This window comes from Nomascus leucogenys, chromosome 15 (genome assembly GCF_006542625.1).
Source record: "Nomascus leucogenys isolate Asia chromosome 15, Asia_NLE_v1, whole genome shotgun sequence".
Lineage (NCBI taxonomy): Eukaryota > Metazoa > Chordata > Mammalia > Primates > Hylobatidae > Nomascus > Nomascus leucogenys.
In genome coordinates this window covers 80882319-80898263 of record NC_044395.1, presented here as the reverse complement: position 1 = coordinate 80898263, position 15945 = coordinate 80882319, and the positions used below count along the sequence as shown (strand labels likewise).

Here is a 15945-nt window from a genome sequence, read left to right as displayed (position 1 = left end):
CTCTCATGGATGATAGCTAGCATTTAGGAGTGCTTGCTCTGAGCTGTGTGTACTATATTCATTGTTTTAGATTCATTTTCCCATTTCTTTCAAACCTACTTAAAAAATACCTACTATGTGCTAGGTACTGCTCTAGGCACTAGGAATAAAAACAAAAATGTCCTTGTCTAGAAAGAGTCTATATTGCAGTGAAATGTAATCTTCATAACATTTAATCCTCATTACACCTCTATAAGGTAGGGACTGCTATTATTTCTACTTTACAGATAAAGAAACTGAGGCTGGTCGGGCACCATGGCTCACACCTGCAATCCCAGCACTTTGGGAGGCCAAGGTGGGTGGATCACGAGGTCAGGAGTTCGACACCAGCCTGGCCAATATGGTGAAACTCTGTCTCTACTAAAAATACAAAAATTAGCTGGGCATGGTGGCACGTGCCTATAGTCCCAGCTACTCAGGAAGCTGAGGCAGGAGAATCACTTGAACCCAGGAGGCTGAGGTTGCAGTGAGCCGAGATCAAGACACTGCATTTCAGCCTGGGCAACAGAGGGAGACTCCGTCTCAAATAAAAAAAGAAAGAAAGAAAGAAACTGACACAGACAAAAGATTAATAAATTGCTCAAGGCCTTTATTTTCCAAGTCCATCAGCAGGCAGCCAAGGCTTCTCACACGTTCTAAATAGTTATCACCTAAAGCACAATGCCACTTTAACAAGGCAGCCAGTTCTGGATTTTGGGGTTGGTATAATATAATTAATAGCTGTTTGTGAATTTTAAATCTTGTTCCCTAATTAATTGATCCCCTTATAATGGAAATGCTTTCCCTAGGATTAATGCATATATTTTATTCTTGACACTTTGATAAAGGAACCCCAGTTCTCTTGATCACAGCCACACAGCATTGATTTATACTCACTGTAGAATAAATTGAGGATGTGCTGGAAACCAAGGAGAGTGAGGATCCATGAACTATTAAAAGAAAAAAAAAAAAGGTGAATTGATAGATGGCTGTTATGGAACCAAAAACGGGACAGGGGAGGAGAACATCAGCAATACAGGACACTCCAGGCTTGGAATGACTTAATCTCACCTTGACACAACCTTTCCTGGTTTGGCGATAGGTCAGTGACAAATAAGTAATAGTTTGCTAAGGATGTCACTTTTCTATTACCGCATTTTTCCCTTCAACCTTCTGAATACTTTTTCTCTTGACTGTCAAAATAATATATGATTACTGAACAAAAATTTTCAAGTACAGAGAAGTGTTAAGAAGCATATTCACTGTCATAACCTGCACTGACTCACAATTGCATTGCCCGGAGGCAACCTGTTACTGTTCCAGCATATTTTGCTTCATTCTTTTTTCTAATGTATTCCTTTAGGTTAAGACTGTGTTCCAAATACAGTTTTTTACCCTGCTGGCATCTGTCAGTTGTATACGCAAAAAAAGAGCTGATTATTTTTAACCTAAGAGGCTGTTGGCCACAGTAAGTTCATTCTAGATGACCATATAGCAGAATATTTGCTTAGAAAACATATCCATCAAAATATAGATTCTTTATTTGATTTCTATGTCTACAAAGTGATGAGCAAGTGGTGTCTTCTTTTGTGTTTCAAACTGGTGCTTTTGGACTAGAACCACTTATACGTCCTTAGCACCCTTCCTGCCCCCAGCCAGTGGAGACATCTTTTCTTTTTTTTTTTTTTGAGACGGAGTTTCACTCTGTTGCCCAGGCTGGAGTGCAATGGCACGATCTCAGCTCACCACAACCTCTGCCTCCCGAGTTCAAGCGATTCTCCTGCCTCAGCCTCCCGAGTAGCTGGGATTATAGGTGTGCGCCACCATGCCTGGCTAGTTTTGTATTTTTAGTAGAGATGGGGTTTCTCCATGTGGTCAGGCTGGTCTCGAACTCCCAATCTCAGGTGATCCACCCAGCTTGGACTCCCAAAGTGCTGGGATTACAGGCATGAGCCACTGCGCCCGGCCGAGACATCTTATTATTTGTTCTAATTTTGCAGCATAGTGTTTTCTAGGACTTGGGTATTCTGGCTGCCTTATTTTGTGGGAAGCAGGTTCTTTATTTTCTTGGTAACCTCTCGACAACTTGTTTGAAAAACAGAACTATTCCTATGTTAAGGCGTCACAGGACTTGTAACTGGGCACAGCCTTCCTGGCCATGGGTGGAATGGCTCTACTCCCACACCGAGTTATGACCTGTAGTCTAAAGTGGGAGGCACGGGGGTAACTTCCATGTGTACTAAATGGCATTCATCTACCACCCACGAAGTGAACTCACCTTGAATTAGCAGTCAGCAGAAGCTACATGCCAACAAGATAGCTGATAAGTAGCTCAGCCTAATACTCAGGTTCCCCTCTGTCATCTTTCCAATAAACCTTCCCTGACCTCTCCTTCTTCCCTTTTATGTTCTTGTTACACTATGAATCCTGCACTGCTCTCCCAAGTTTGCCCTAGACAGTACTTTCCTGCCTCAGAGTCTGCCCATGCAGTTCTCTTCGTTTAGGCTGCACCTAAATACTGTCTATCAAAACAGATCCGCTCAAATGACATCTTCTCTATGGGACCTTTCCTCATTCCCCGGACTGCCACCTGGGTGGGCTTCCTCCTCCCTCTGAGCCCACATAACTCTTGGCTTGCTATTCCAGCCCTCTTCTCTCTTAGCAGCTCCCTAATGCTCTAAGCTGTCCCTATATCATCATGTACATCCACTCTCCTTAGCAATACCCTGTGTTCCAGATCTTTTCCTCCATGCTTTCTTCATCCATGACTAATCTGACTCGTGCCCATAAAAAATCAGGTTAAGGTGTTAATGGCCAATAATGGCTTTCAGTTTTAATATGTCCACACATTAACAGAGGCCTTTAATGTCCCAACTTTGTGGCCTAATGTTGCACAGAGGTAAGTTAATTCAACTTATGACACAGACAATAGTGGAGGAATTATGTTGGAGGCCAAGTTGGTGAAGAGATGTGGGTAACACATAGCCACACACACTTGCATGACTGGCCTGCCAGAGACTAGCACAGGGCTGCTATACGGCCTCTGGCTAATGGAAAATGGAAGCTTTTTCTTTTCTATTTCTACATCTCATATACATAAATTTACTGACACAGTTTTAGCACCAACTCAGTACAAGCATGGGGCCACAGGCAGAGAAGAGCACATCTGGCAGGCTTAAGGTAGAGGTAATTATTTTTCTCAATAATTAACTCCTCTCACTTTGTAAACAGCAACAGCAAGGCTGCGTTCCAACGAGACAGATTCCTTGATTTTCAGAGTCAACCCAAAACTGAATGTGGCTTACCTGAACCACTGCAGTTCGGCCTCCTTCAAGGGACTCGAGCCAAGTCAGAGCCTGGGCTGTGCAATGTGGTTATTTTTGGACAACAAAATGCCTGTGGGAGTTACAGAGGCTAAACAGCTAAAGCAGGCTACATAATTTTCCTCCCTATAGCTATACCTCCACATTTTTTCAGCTACAAGGAACCATAGAGAATATCTAGGCCATTTCTGCCATTGAGAAATCTGAAACTCAGAGAGGTTAAATGACTTGTTTAAGGTCACATAGCAATTCAAGAACAGGATCTGCTGACTAGAAGTCTGGAGAGCGCTCTGCCTTTGAGTGATGTGTTGTACTGGTTTCTGATTTTTTTTTTCGTTGTTTTTTTTTTTAAAGAGCCTTTTGGTGTCTTTTAGAATGGTGTCCTAGTCCCTTCATGCAGTCTACACATGGGCACAAGCTAGGAATGTTTGAGAAGAAAGATGCTTTAGTAGGAGTGAAAACACTAGATAGAATGAAACAACTAGGCATACTCCAGCCAATAAAGTAATCAAGTGCCTCTGATCCTCATCACAGAGAATCTGCAGGTAACAATCCCAGACTAGGCAGGAGTTTCCACCGTTAATCAACAACAGAGTACATTAAATCTCAGAATGGTTAAGTGACGTGGCCAGACACACAGCTAGTCAGGAGCAGAAAGAGAATTTGCATCTAGGCATCATGATCTACTTCTCATTCCACAATTGGGTACTGTGGAAAGAGAAGAATGAAATGCAGTTCTGATGGCTAATGGACTGCCCTGCCTCTCCACCAGCAAAGGAAGCATCACAAAACAGAGAAGACATTGATGAAAGGTCAGAGCTTGCCTCAGACAGGTTTAAAAAAAAAAACCCAGCTGAGTCAGATATCAAGGTAGGATTGAGTGGAAAGAAAGAGGGACTAGAATCAAGAGGCTTAAGACATCATGTGGCTGCATAAAGTCTTCAAGTCACTTTTGCCTCAATTTGGCCATTAAAAAAATGAGGATGATAATGGTCCTTGGGGAAAAGGCTATAATATGACAATTATAACAATAGCTACCATTGAGTGAGCACTTACAATACTCCCCTTTCAAAGTTATTTGTTAAATGCTTGCAAGATTCATCTCACCTAATCTTCACTTCAATTTTCCAAAGCAGGTACAATTATTTTTCACATTTCAGTGAATAGGAAATAGGCTGAGCAGGTCAAGTCCTTTCTCAGAATCACATTGCTAACAGTAGAGGTGCCAGGATTTGAACCCCTTCTGCAATTCAGGGGCTAGATACACAAGCATGCTGCAATACAAGCTTTCTTGATTAATAAGCTTCTGTGCTCCTGGGGATTCCATATAAACTGATAGGGTGGAGGGTTTCTGTGTTTTTCATTGTATTAGCTCTTAGTGATGATTGGTGAAGTCATGGGATTTTTTTTTTCTCTAGAATCCATTTTAATAATGCCTCAAGCATCCCCTTAAATGTACGCTATTAAAGTTGACTTTAAGATCGCATAATGCATCTGATAGAAAGTAATTTACCTGAAACACCTTTGAAAGGCTGCATCTGGGCCATGCCTGAACCTAATCTACATATTTATAATTCCTAAAACTCCTTCAAAGTGGAAAGTGCTAATTAAATTGCACAAAAACCTCACACAAATACTTGTGCTACTTCTTCCTAAATTTCTATTCTGCTTTATGGCATATAATACACCTAACTGATTATTACAAGGAGGTTCTGTTTGGTCCAAACATGAAATGTCAATTTTCTTCCAACTGCTCCTGCAATACTGGGAGTTAATAAATTCAAAAGAAAAAGAAATTTCAACGAAAGGAATTAAAAACCTAATTACACAAACTCTATTCTGTTTTTGAATGTAATACCCTTAGAAGAAATAAAATCAATCTGATGCCATATTTTCCAAAAGATGATAATGTTATGTATTCACAGTGTATTGACAGCGGTCCCTATCCATTCCCCTAAAGTTTGACTTTTACCTCTGTGCTTCAGTTCCATGTCACCATGAATCATTAGGTTTACAAAAGTCTAGACACTGCTTGTGGACAAGCACTTTTTATCCGTGTCATTTTGACATCCCAGATATTCCACAGTTGTGCTGTCTGCCAGCTTGATTCCAGATGGAATAAATAAAAGCTATCTGATGACGACACTGTAATGGTCCTGGACCTTTATGAGGTGAAGTGTGCTTGTTTGGACAAGTTTCAGTACTGGACATGGTTCACTCAGGAACACACATGGCAGAGAAGAGGAATACAGTGCGGGACAAACTCCATATGCAAATCCTTCCCGGGGAGGTTGGGAAATGCTCCGTGGCGATGCTTGGCCAGTACACTGACTAGAAAGAAGTTCAAGACAAACTGCCACTTCCTTCACCTTAGGATCACAATATATTCTCTACTATCACTGTTCTGAGCAGTTACAGCATTAATTTCTAGCTCTTAAATCTCACAAATGCCCCTCAGTGACTCAGGCTCCTCCCCTCCTTAATCCTTGGTCCCAGCAGCTTCCCATATATGGATTTACAGACTTGTGCCTGTTCACTGAATGTCATGGTATGCAAATGATACATAAATCAGGGTGGAAAGTATTAAGTTACCAAGAAAATAAACCAGGGGGCAATTGCTCTGTTAATACATTCTTTAAAACTTCTGTTAAAAAGAACATTAGACAAAAGCAGAATCCTGTGCCTTGTGTTTCTCTCCCTTTTGACTTGAAACTTCCTAAACAATCACAAGTTTGTTTGTTCTTTCATGCTGGGAGGATGCTGGCCCTTTTTCCCTACTCATATGGGGACTGGGAAGCACCTATAACTCACCCTCCACATTCTGCTTTGTCAATGGCAACAAAGGGACAACTAGATGTATAGTCCTCAGACTAGGCTCCGTTTGCTCCAAGATTCCCCATTCTCTGGCTGGGGACTTTGAGCTGCCAGGAAGTCAATGCTGAAGCTGTGTTTTTACAGCTATGTTATTATAGCTTTACGGCTGTGTTATTATAGGCCATGACATGTAATAACATTATTGTGTTAACATTTATATGTATTATCTCATTTAATTCTCATAATTCCATGAGCTGAATACTATTATTACTCCTATTTTATCCATGAAAAAACAGAGGCACAGAGAGGTGAAGCAACTTGCTCAAAATCATATACCTAAAAAGCAGTGGAGCTGGAATTTAAACTCTGCTAGTCTGACTCCTATTCTTAATCATTGGTTGATGAGCATTGCCGCCAATGTCCTATCAGCCCCATCTTCATGGGGTGGGGATGATACCCTCCACAGAATTTTGACTGCTTACTCACCTAACTCATACCTTGGGTGATGGAACAAAGGAAGAGAGAAATGAAGTGAGCTGTGAAGACGGCTGACAAAGTTGTCCACAGAACTTTTCTCCCATGATTCTGATTAAAATGAACCAAACATAAAAATCCAACCCCAAATATTCTCAGTTAGCAACCAAAGAAAGAAAAGGGCATAACTGAAAACAATACACTTAAAAACCCAGTGCTTGAGAAAAGAGATGAAAAATTCTGGAGCAGAGCAGAAAGGCATGGCTGCCCGGCCCCCAGAGCTACATGGATGTGTCAACACAGGGAAATGAACTCTCCAGTAGTTCTCTCTGCCAAGATGGTGAGCCGGTGGCTGAGCCTCAAGGTGGAAGCGCATGCCAAGAAACTGTGGCCCAAGTCCGGGAGGGAGAAGCCTAAAGCGGAACTCAGTCAGCTCTATGGTTCACCAGTGATTTTTAAGCAGCCTCTTCCTTAAAGGCCTGGAAGGTTAATTAAGGGTCAGGCCAGACCTTACTCTTCAGAGATCCCCATCCCTGACCCCCAGAGTAGGTGGGAGAGGTGGGAGCACTTACAGGTGGGCTCTCAGGTTAATGAAGTGAACTTAGCATAGAGGACTCTTAACTATACTGAGTAACCTGGGAGATGGTAAGTTTCCTTCCTTACCTTCTTCAAACCCATCCCGGAATGAGCCTGAACGGCTCATGGTTCTGCTCTTCTCATCCAGGGACATGGAGCTATTCCGGAAGCGGCTGTCAGTGTATGGATCATACTGCCCATCAGCATTGGAGAGGCTGTGGGTCCTCAGCATGGTCGGGTTGGACAAGCTCATCTGGGTGACAGTGGTGGGACTCGCTGGAATAAAAGGAATAGAATCAAAAGGTTAGACATTCATGTCTCTGTTCAAATCCTGGTTGGGGACAAAGAGAAGAATGCTTGTTTTTAGCCATATGTGTTCCTGCCAACTCTTCTCCCATCTGTTTTCTAAAAGGTAGTCCCATCAGCATTTGAGTTACACACCGGGAGCTAAAAATAAGAGTGGAAAGGTGGGTCAGCTCCAAAGCAAGGCTCTGGGCCTCAGCTTTCCAACTTGGCACGTTCAGACAGGCCAGTATCACCTTCCAGGCATGAGCTAATTACTCCCCAGGCTCATCTGGAATGATTTTCTCTAAAGCCAAAAGCCCAAAATAGTCCAGCCAGGCTTTTGATCAGATGGGAAGCATTTGTGCATGACAAGAATCTCTTGCCTCAAAGAGTTATGGCTCGGAAAAAACAGTATGAACACAGGTCCCATTGCCTCAGATGGGGGACGTGTAATAATCATGTATAAAGAGTTTCAATGCAAGGGAGGTACATTTGTCTCAGCTAAAACTAGCTTTCTTATGAAAATCCTGTCCATTTGAGTCATGTGCAATATTTTCAGAGGTACTCATTTAGTCAATCAGAAATGAAGTGTTAAACCTCGCTTGATTACAAGCCACCTCTATCCTTAAAGACTCTGAATTTGTTCTTCACTATATTCAGAAAAGGCTGCCTCTCTAAAGAGTGAGATGAGATTAGAAAAGATTTCTCACCCTCTCTCAGTCCTTCAAGGCTCAGCTCCTACCCTGCCACCTTCACATAACCTCTGCCTATAACTCCAGCCAGCACTAATCTTTCCTTTTTCTAAATGTGTCTAATACTTGCTATCTAATTATATTCAGCTTTTACATGGTTTCATATAAAGCTTTGGATTGTTCTCTTTTACTCTATTATATAGGTGTGCATTGATGTGTTTGTCTTCCTGAAAAAGAATTCCATTGACATGTCGGCAGGGACTGTGACATAAATTCTTTTCCTTTTCCCACTGTGCCAGTCAAAGCATTATGTCAGAAGTAGGCATTGTTAAGAATACCTATTCAATCAAAACTTAACTTTTATTTCCAACTTAATAAAGCAATGAGGATGACCTAACATGGGATATGCAATAAAATCTATTTCTTCAGAGGTCTTAGAAAGAGAATGCATTCTTTTTAAGAATGGGATAACATGTTCTTTGCTATAGCCCTACCGATATCAACCAAATAAAGAAAATTATTGATTACAATATCAAAAACTTTACTATTTTCTCTATTTATTTTGCTATCAATCTCCTGTAATTGAACTATATTGCTGAGGGCTAATCAGACACTAAGCAGGACGTGACTATATGTCTATTTCAAAATATAACATAACTCAAGTGATGGGTTCACCAAAATCTCAGAAATCACCACTAAAGAACTTACCCATGTAACCAAAACCACCTGCTCCCCAAAACCTATTGAAATAAAAATATATTATATATATAAGATAACCACTGCCCTATGGAGCTGATCAACATAGCTAATGACAAGTGGCTACTCACCAAGCTGGGAAAAGTTGAATCTTGTTCCGGAGGGAGAAGTCACGCTGGAGCCAGAGGAAAAGGGGGAATTGGCAGCCGTGTCCTGCAGGCCTCCTGCAGAGTGGGACCGTAACCATTCTTTTGCATCTTCTTGCGTGCGAAGCTGAGAGGTGGGAGTATACCTGGACAGACAGAAATCAAGCCAGAATTAACTATCAACAATGCTTATTAAAATGAACTCTGTGGAGCTGATGGTAAATATATAAAAAGAAAACATATATCCAAAGATGATTTTTTTAAAATCAGATCACTACATGTCCCGAAACTTACGAAGTTTCTCAAAACCTTTTTTATATTTGGCTGTGTTTGGGGAAAATGACTATTCCTTTCAGTTTGGAGGGAACACATAAAGGGAAGAAGATTGGTAAATGCTCAGAAGAGCCGTCACTGGGCGTATCTGTAACATGTTGCTTCATGACAGTGTCACGTCAAAGCCCCCACCTTGACAGGACTGAAGCAACAAAATGAGCTGCTGCTAGAGCTTTGAGGGAGTTTTAATTAGACGACTCATGGCATCTGCCATTCTACAGCACAAATAAATGACCATGAATCACAGCATATGAAAAAGCAGACATACAAAGCAAGGTTTGAGGACAATGATGCTTATAGTAGTTGCTGTAATAGAGCACAAACAAATCTTCATAAAAGCAACCCCAAATTGTTGGGTTTTATAGGAGAGGGTCTTCAGAAGTTATGTGGTCCACCTCCTCACTTATTCTGAAATGTATATGGTGGTGATTTATTGAACATCTACAATGTGCTAGGTGCCTTCATGTGCATTATTTTACCAAAGCCTCAGACCTACTCAGCAATGCAGATGCCATTATTCCCATTTTACATTCAGGGAAGGTAAGGACCCTGCTGGTAGTCACAGAGTTGAGATTTCAATCCATGTCTGATTTTAAAATGCATGCTCTTTTCATTATGCCCATAAGTAGCATCTGAAATTTCTTTCCTTTTTTTTTTTTTTTTTTTTTTTTTTTTCGAGATGTAGTCTTGCTCTACTGCCCAGGCTGGAGCAAGGTGGCACGATCTCGGCTCACTGCAACCACTGCCTCTTGGATTCAAGTGATTCTCCCACCTCAGCCTCCCGAGTAGCTGGGACTATAGACATGTGCCACCATGCCCAGTTAATTTTTTGTATTTTTAGTAGAGACAGGGTTTTACCATGTTGGCCAGGCTGGTCTCAAACTCCTGCCCTCAAGTGATCCACCCACCTCGGCCTCCCAACGTGCTGGGATTACAGGCATGAGCCACCGCACCTGGCCTGCATCTGAAATTTCTGAGCGCCAAGTGGCCAGGGTATCCTCAGACTTATATATTATGGAGTGACTACTGATTATGTCAATAGAGGGATTCTTTGGGCTTAAGGAAAGATGTCAGTGTGTTCGTACTGGATGTTCATGTGTATGGAGTGGGTGAGCTACACAGGAAGAGTCAGAGTGAGAGGGAGCACAGAAATGTTTCTTCCTTAATGTTTTTACTATATCTAACAGACATGCAACTTTCCAGGACACATCAATTGCCTGAAAATAGCCTGTCATGTATCTCTATTCTGAATTTTTAAAAAACCAGAGCTACATAATTTTGATAGGCTAGATCTGCTACAGAAGTATACGCACCATTTCAAAATGTTAACATTTAGAAGTTAGCTTCCTCTCAGGGCACCAGTGGGGCATCAAAGTCAAACTCACAGTGAGAGTGGCCATGATTTAAGCATCTGGCATGGTTGCTGACAAGCAGCTCATAGGCACGATTGAAACTGGTAAGTACAAAAGGCCTTGCCAAGGCCCCCTCTAAGGCCACACTGCTCAACTCCTTCCTGCAGGATGACTGTTGGGAGATTTTAATACTTTCCTTCTTAGATTCTTAGAATTGGCTTTACTCAGAGGATCCCATTGAAAGGAAGCATTGATACCTACCTCACATTACTGTTCAAAATGCTCTCAGTCTTAAGAGCTGCAGGTTATTAACTACAGACGTACATGACAGCAATGAAACATTTCATTCCAAGTTCCATTTTATGCGAAAGCACTTAATGCTTAGTGCAGGGTGAAGCTGATGCTACAAGGCATGTGGTGTTTAGAAAGCAGAAGAAATGACGGCTGCAACCATCAGACAGCAAGATCACGGGGGAGGCATTAGCAAACTGAAGTTTCTCTGATTGGCAAAGTGATATAGATGGTGTGAGCAATGGTGACTTATAGCATCTTGTTTTGCCAGGACTAGCACCAAAAATGAACCTGAGCCACCACTTACCAGGAATGGAAGGACAGTCCTTCCTGGGAGTCTTTTCTTTATTATCCACCAAAAAATGATCACACCCATGTCTTGTTGGGCAATGGAAGTGGACCAATTTTCCATTAGAATATTTAGACAAGGGCAAAGTATCTGTCTAGCAATTTTTTATGGGCAGAAAAGTTAAATATTTTCAAATTGGGGGAAAATATTCCTCTCCTCCTGTGCTCTTGTCCTAGCTTACAAATCAGTATGCTATAAGTCATGTCCTTTCTCTTGGAAGACAGCCATGTGAACAGAATGGTCACAGTGAAGTGCTCAGAAATTAAACCCATTGGCCCCAGAAGCAGCAATGACTGCTCCTTGGGCTTGCCCAGGGATGTTTTTCATGAGATGGTTTTACCACAGTAAGCCTGAAAAAGCACAGTCCCTGCTCAAGCAAATAAGCTGACAAATGGAGAGTGAGAACGAAAGGGTGCAAGGGGAGCCGTTATCCAAAAGGTCCTGCTGTGGTGGTCAAAGCGGGGACCCCAGCCCAGCCCAAACCCCCACCAGCCATGAAGGAGTCACACAGCCAAGCTCCAAAGCCACAACAGATGGCACAGATGCAAGCAGGAAACGCAGATACCTGAGTCCTTTCTTAGGCAAAGTGTTCCTATCAAGGTGCGGGTCACTGTAGGAAAGTTAAAACAAAAATAAGAACTTCAGAGCAGCACACAGAAGGCAGGAAGAAGGAAAGCTAGGGAGGGGGCTAAAGGGCCCTGGAGCAAGAGGCGCACATCACCAGGAAGTGCCTTATCCAGCTAGGCATGCAATGCAACACATCCACATCCGTGGAAAACAAAAGAAACCAATCCTCAGCCTGAGCTGACACCGGCGCATACTTTACCCCAGGTCACCAGGAGATCTGAGTCCCTTAACCCCAATTGTTCCTCGTTTTCCACAGATTCAAAGCAAAACTCAGGGGTTGCTCCACCTCATAGCAGAGGTCTTGTGCCTTCTGCTGCCCAGGGGCACTCTCTGCACCAACACGCCTTCTCAGAGAGAGGGATGCCCACTTCCCTGCACCCCTAACTCTGGCCCACCCCCTAAATGCCACTGGCAATGACTTCAAATGGGAGAAGGGACTTGTTGGAGGTTTCAAGAGGCCAGCAGTCTGCATATTTGGAATTCATCTGTAACAAAGTGAATTCCAGGTCCCTCTCAATTTCTGCGGCCCAGGCATAGCTAGGAGCTGAGACCTGGGTGGGGCATGTTACAACCTGCTGGCTGATAAAGCATTTGGATTTCTAAAGACCAACGGTTTAAAGGCTTGGTTTGTGAGCTGACAAAAACAAAGTTTTCACTGTTGATGGGGTGAAGGGTTTTTATTTTTTTTTTTTCTGGCAGGAGACAACATCTGTTTGTTATGTTTGGCCAAGTCATCACTCCCCCACAAAATTAAGGTCAGTATCCATCTCTGAGGCCCACCCACAGCTGGGGGCAAACACAAGCATGTACATTCGTAAAGTCTTAATACTATACACGTTCTTTTTCATTATCATCGTAGGAAATGGGCACACAGAACACAACAGTCTGCAAGACATAATGAGCCAAACTTCAGCAAAGGATTTTGAAAGGGAGAAGAGGCAGCTGCATGGGGAGGGGTAGACAAAGGTGAGGGCCAAGCTACACAGTGGGTGGCAGGTCATTTCTGGGCTTGGGGGTGGCAAAAGGAATGGGAAGGAAGCTGAAAAGCAGAAACATGCCACAGGAGGCCACAAGAGATGCAAGCGAGAGCTTCCGCTGCCCCGGATCAAGTGGCAGGGTTTGAGGTCGCCTTCTCAAAATGGGAATGAAGGGGCCAGCCCAACTCCACCTCTCCCTGGGCTTTAGCAGACAGAGGAACAGACTCTCACTGGCATGTCCATGTGTCACAGAGTACACTAGAGCCACAAACACAAGCAGGAGCCTTAGGCCAACAGCCTCACACAAGACATCTGGCTTGACAACGAATGGGCAGAAGAACCTAAAGGCTCGGTTGGTCCCCGGCCTGCAATGTCATTACCTGTCCTGTTTCCTGGGCAGAGTACTTCTGCAGAACTTAGGGCTAGCAGCAGGGGAAGAGAGAGGGCTAGAAGTCCAGGCAGGTAGAAAACAAGAGAAGGAACATTAGCTTGGAAAAAAGGAGAGGTGTTGTTATATACATTTTTCTCATTCCCCATGCTGATCCTTGCTTTCTTCCCTATATGCAGAAACTGGACACCTTTATCCCTGCTGCAGTGAAATCCAGGGCTCTGAGAACACTTCTAATTTCTTGATTTCCTATCAGTCCAGGAGGAGGGTGTTTGCCACGATGACAACAAACCTACCCAGCTGTCTAAAGAGCATCCTACTACACGCTCCATGCCTGCACCCAGTCGCCTGCTCTGCTTGCACAATTACAAGGGGAGGGAAAAGAAGCCGTTGATGAACAAACAGGATAAAACTGAAGGATTTCAAAAGCTGAATGCCATTTCAAATGGTAGCATAAATCTGCCCCCGAGAGACTGAGCAGCTCCAAGCACCAAGAATAACCACAGAGGAAAAGATAACAGGGAGCAGAGCCAAGCTTGATTCCATCCCAAAGTGGCTTCCCCATGAAAGACAGCAGTAATTAGAAAGACAGAAATCTTACAGGCAAAGGCTATTCGACATTTGGGACTCCTAAGCTAATCTTTTCATTTTTGGAAGGGTGTCTTTCTGAGAAAGGCAGCCAGAGGCACAGCACTAACCTTTCTGACAGTGTGGTCTTCACACTGTTGGTTCTGACAAAGGGAGTCAAGGAGTCGTCCTTGGAAGAGGCGATGAGGCCAGTGGAAGAATTGTGGCTGGGGCCCCCTCCACTGCTGAGGGAGATGTCGATGGACTCACAGCTGGTGTGGAGGCTGCTGATAGACTGAAAGCCCAGGCCATCCTTGCTAACTGCGGAGGAGCTGCTGGCGTTGGTGCCCCAGGTGAGGCTATTGGAAGGGGCCGAGTGGGCTGAGCTGGGGCTGGAGGCTAGCGGAGACTGGTTGAGGTCCACATTCTTGCTGTAGAGAGGACTGCTGCTCCCGCTGCTCAGGACCCCACTGCCTGACGGGGAGTCTAGGTTACCTTGCTGAGTCATGGTGGCATGAGGATTGGAGATGACCACCGAATTTTTCATGTTTTCAGCTGTGGCGATGGGCACTTGCTTGGTAGGCTTCCCACCAAAGAGTCTGTGAAGAGACAAAGGGTTGTGTAGGTTGAACACCCAGTGCCAAGGGGCACCGGACTGTTAAAGAAGGGTAGGGCAGAGGAGTTGGTGAGAATTCCTGGGGAAGGAAGCACAGCCATTCCTACTGAAATGGCCAACGGTACTTCAGGGAAAGGTCAGCCATAAAGTGGGCCTAGACACTAGTGCATCACAGGCTGCCGTCTTCAAGTTCTAAGCTGCAGCTGAGACTCTGACTCCATCTGAGCCAAAGAGCCATGAGTAATAATTTTCTATAGGCCTATTCACATGACACTGGGCCAAGATCTTGCTTCCCTTTCTTTCAATAGATAGACTAACTAGAAAATTGCCGTGGCCCAGGAAGATGGTTGTGTTCATCATCTCTGTCTCTGCGGCCCTAGGCATAAAGCAGGCACACGGTTTATGACAGCTCAACTCTAAGGGATTTGGTTTCTTGACCTCTGAGCACAATACATAGAATCAAGAGCATGAATCTAGATCTGGAGGTGGCCTGGGAAAAGTATCTTCAGAGATTTATCCACAATAGAAAGCGCAACTGGAAAGATGTATCTTTTGAAGCCAGAGAGCTTACTTATCCAGTGACATACATAGAAATCTTGCTTGGTTCACAAGACATCAGACCAGACACATTGGGTGTGAACTGTGTCTCTGTGACAGACTCACAGAAATGTCATTCCATGTCATCTCCCCTGCTCGTGGCCAAAAATGTGCCATCAGACTGCAAGGAATGATATAAATGCCCCCTCTTCCACTGGCAGAGAGCTTTCTGGTAGAATGTTGAAATCATCTTAAAGTCAGAGAATTGTCCACATTCTAGTAATGCAAAGGCTCTATTACACTCACTAAAACCTGTGTGGAGTAAGTATCTCACAAGTGACAAAACTACTACGTATTTCTGATATGCAGGTTGCCTTGGGTGCTCAAAGTGGTGACAGTTTGATCTCTGTCCTCTCCAGACAGTCCTATAAATCTCAAGTATTGTAAAGACAATCAGTCAATCAATCCTCACTACAGTGTGTGGTGGCAGAAGGGAAATGCTTTGTGTCTGGTGACGACCAGGGAATGAAATATCCTAATGTAGAATCTTGGCTTTAGAATGCTTACATACTTCCAGTGATGACAGGGACCTCGTTACTTCAAAGGGTAACTTGCTCCATTGCCAAGCACTTCCAATTATTAGAAAACCCAAATCTCATCCACTTTTTTTTCTGACTTTTGCATATTGCTCCTCATCCTGCTATGCATGACTATATAGAAAAGTCTAATCTTTGGTCTGTTAGTCCTTCAAATCATTTGAAGAGAGTTATCTATCACATTCACCAAAGATTTGTCTTCACCATACTAATACACATCAAGAGAACTGAGAATACCTTAACGATTTAGGAAAAAATGTAATTTACCAGGAATTGGCTAAAAAGTGT

At 43.4% G+C, this 15945-nt stretch overlaps 1 protein-coding gene across 7 annotated transcripts in view; it reads right to left on the bottom strand.

The window, feature by feature from the left end:
* Nucleotides 1–15945, bottom strand: part of NAV2 (neuron navigator 2) — a 773799-nt gene that overhangs the window by 58062 nt on the left and 699792 nt on the right. For 4 of the 7 annotated variants that reach the window (XM_030829723.1, XM_030829719.1, XM_030829721.1 and 1 more), the window contains 6 exons: nt 14040–14507; nt 13334–13399; nt 11915–11959; nt 9010–9170; nt 7293–7481; nt 916–968 (listed from right to left, as the gene is read on the bottom strand). In XM_030829723.1, the coding sequence (XP_030685583.1) occupies nt 916–968; nt 7293–7481; nt 9010–9170; nt 11915–11959; nt 13334–13399; nt 14040–14507 (982 nt within the window). Of the gene's footprint in view, nt 1–915; nt 969–6641; nt 6741–7292; nt 7482–9009; nt 9171–11914; nt 11960–13333; nt 13400–14039; nt 14508–15945 lie in introns of all 7 variants that reach the window. The other 3 variants (XM_030829724.1, XM_030829720.1, XM_030829722.1) reach the window with 3 other exon arrangements.